This window comes from Triticum aestivum, chromosome 6B (assembly GCF_018294505.1).
Source record: "Triticum aestivum cultivar Chinese Spring chromosome 6B, IWGSC CS RefSeq v2.1, whole genome shotgun sequence".
Taxonomy (NCBI): Eukaryota; Viridiplantae; Streptophyta; class Magnoliopsida; order Poales; family Poaceae; genus Triticum; species Triticum aestivum.
Genome location: NC_057810.1, coordinates 462,973,585 through 462,975,835, shown reverse-complemented (window position 1 = coordinate 462,975,835; position 2,251 = coordinate 462,973,585). Strand labels below are relative to the sequence as shown.

Here is a 2,251-nt window from a genome sequence, read left to right as displayed (position 1 = left end):
GACAGAGAGCTCCTCGAGAAGATAATCCGGCACAATGTTCTGAGAGCAATGCTACATCCACGGGTCACGTAAATCTTCTGTTAATCTACCAAGCATTATTGATGTTTTGGTCTCTCTCTACAAACTAGGTCACGGTTTATTCTCTAAAAGAACAAAATTTGGTCATAGTTTATAAAGTTTGACTTTTCAAAAAGTCCATCATCACTACAATATGAAACGAAAGGAGTAGGACAGTGGCACACAGTGGCCGTGAGTTCATGTGGGGCTGCTTTTCAAGCTATTCCTCCAATTCATATTACTTGTCGCTGAAATGAATGTATCTAGACGTATTTACTAGATACATTAATTTTAACGACAAATAATATGGATCGGAGGGAGTACTAAAAATGGACTGCTCGTCAGAACTCAAATGGCCCGTAACAAATCATAGGAGTCAGCCTGAATACGAGACTGCCACTGCCAGGCAAAAGTAATCAGTGGAGTTAAGTCAAGTTTTACATCCCGAAATGAACTGACTATAACTAGACCTCATACGCCGGATAGCCCGGCACAATCAAGCCGTATTTGTCATGCCCAGTGCCTTGAGGAGAAACGTGTAAGAAAAGGCGTCCTCCCGCAATTTCTCGAACCTGCAAGTAACCAACAGTTAGGCCAAAAGGAAAAATATGATCTTGTTCATTGATCTTGTTCATTCTCTTTACACCCTCCGTACCATAAACTGAACTGCAAAAACGTCTTATATTTTGATACAAAGGTACTCTATTTGACACGTCAAAAAACAAAAAACAACACAGATGGAGAAGGATTCATATCCTTTACTATATATACCTTCCAGACTTTGAGTTGTGTCCGGCACCTACTTCACACTTGAATAGCAGAAGGTTGTCATCCCTTTTCAATTCCCTCAGCTTAGCCACAAACTTGGCAGGTTCGGAGTACATCACGCAAGGATCTGGTTGTTGTTACAGAGGAAATGAGCTGTGATGCAAAACCATACATACTCGGAAGAAGCTCACAAGTAATCAAAGGGACGAACGCCTACCGTTTAAGCCGGCCGTGACGAGAATGTGGGGATACTCTTGTGCTTTCACCTGCAATAAATATCACCATCAATTCATTTTTGCAGTCCAATTAGACATCACGAGGGAGAAGCAAAGTGAACACACGGCAGTTCTTATTCAGGCGTTCAGAGTTTAGTCTCTTCTAGCTAAGTTTAGTCTCTTCTTTCTTGACCCAGAGTACAGTCCACAATATTATTGTGAGATCGCAGTTCCTATTCATGAATATATTCACGCGAGTAAAGGAAAGAGATGGCGACCGTGAGCTCTGGCGACGCGGGGGAGCCGGCCGGGGCTCGCCCGCGTTGCGCTCCCCCGCCTTGCCCTGCGGTGCAGCCAAGGTTCCTATAGGCGGACCTCGCAGAGGACGACGAAGCTTCCCCGGTCGCCGACCGCCCCGGCATCCCTCTCCCTCCCCGTGCCCCTGTTCTCGCGGCGCCGACCAGCGCGGCCGCTGGCTCAGCCTCCCGTAGTGGAGGTTCTGCCTCCGGCTCGCGACGGCGGCCGCAGAACCGGCCGACGAGAGCTCGTCCGCCTCGGGCCCAAGGCGCTGCCTTGCGGAGGTTGGGTGGCCGCCGGCGCCGCTCCTGGGGTTGGCGGGTCGGTCTGACCTGGGAACGGCCCGCTCGTCGTGGCGCTCTTCTCCGGCGACCTCCCCTTGCCCTGCTCCGGCGTCCTCTCCGGCTCTCCTCATCGCTCCGGCCGCTGATGGTTTGGCTGCTCGCCGCTCCCCGTTCCGGCCATTCATTGCCGCGTTTGGCTCCTCTGCGCTCCAGCTCCGACCTTCCTCCGCGCCTCGTCGCCCCTGGCCGGCTGCAGCGGCTCCCCTCGGCTCGGTGGTGGCGGCGGCGGCAGCGACCGCCTGTGGAGGGGAAACCCTTAGGCTGGTTCCGCGCCCCCCGCCCTGGGCCTTGCCCTGCTGGGCCGCGACGCACGGGCCTGCCTGGCCCGCCAGGCTCTTGGGCCTTCGCGCCCGGCCAGGGTTGAAGGGCCTTCGGTCCTTGGGCCGGCACCATACCCTAGGCCCACCCTGCCCCTCCGCTCGGTTTGGCCCCCGTATGGCTTGCCCGGGCCTCGTTTCCTATATTCTGTAGCACCGTCTGTGTAGATGGCGCCGCTCCGTTGAAAACCACGGCGTTGCGGTGCGTCCAAACCTCCCATAGGACACGGATCAATAGCAACACGAGTTGGAG

General features: G+C 54.0%; 2 protein-coding genes across 2 annotated transcripts in view; both read right to left on the bottom strand.

The window, feature by feature from the left end:
• The window catches only part of LOC123137479 (protease 2), a 6,991-nt gene extending 5,041 nt beyond the window's left edge, over window positions 1-1,950 (bottom strand). The window contains exon 1 of the mRNA XM_044557259.1: window positions 1,842-1,950. The gene's annotated coding sequence lies outside the window, so the exon portion shown is untranslated. The remainder of the gene's footprint in view (window positions 1-1,841) is intronic.
• Window positions 166-2,251, bottom strand: part of LOC123137477 (protease 2) — a 32,524-nt gene continuing 30,438 nt past the window's right edge. The window contains exons 9-11 of the mRNA XM_044557256.1: window positions 1,043-1,091; window positions 829-952; window positions 166-629 (exon numbers count right to left, since the gene is read on the bottom strand). Coding sequence (XP_044413191.1) covers window positions 554-629; window positions 829-952; window positions 1,043-1,091 — 249 coding nt within the window. The 3' untranslated portion in view covers window positions 166-553. The remainder of the gene's footprint in view (window positions 630-828; window positions 953-1,042; window positions 1,092-2,251) is intronic.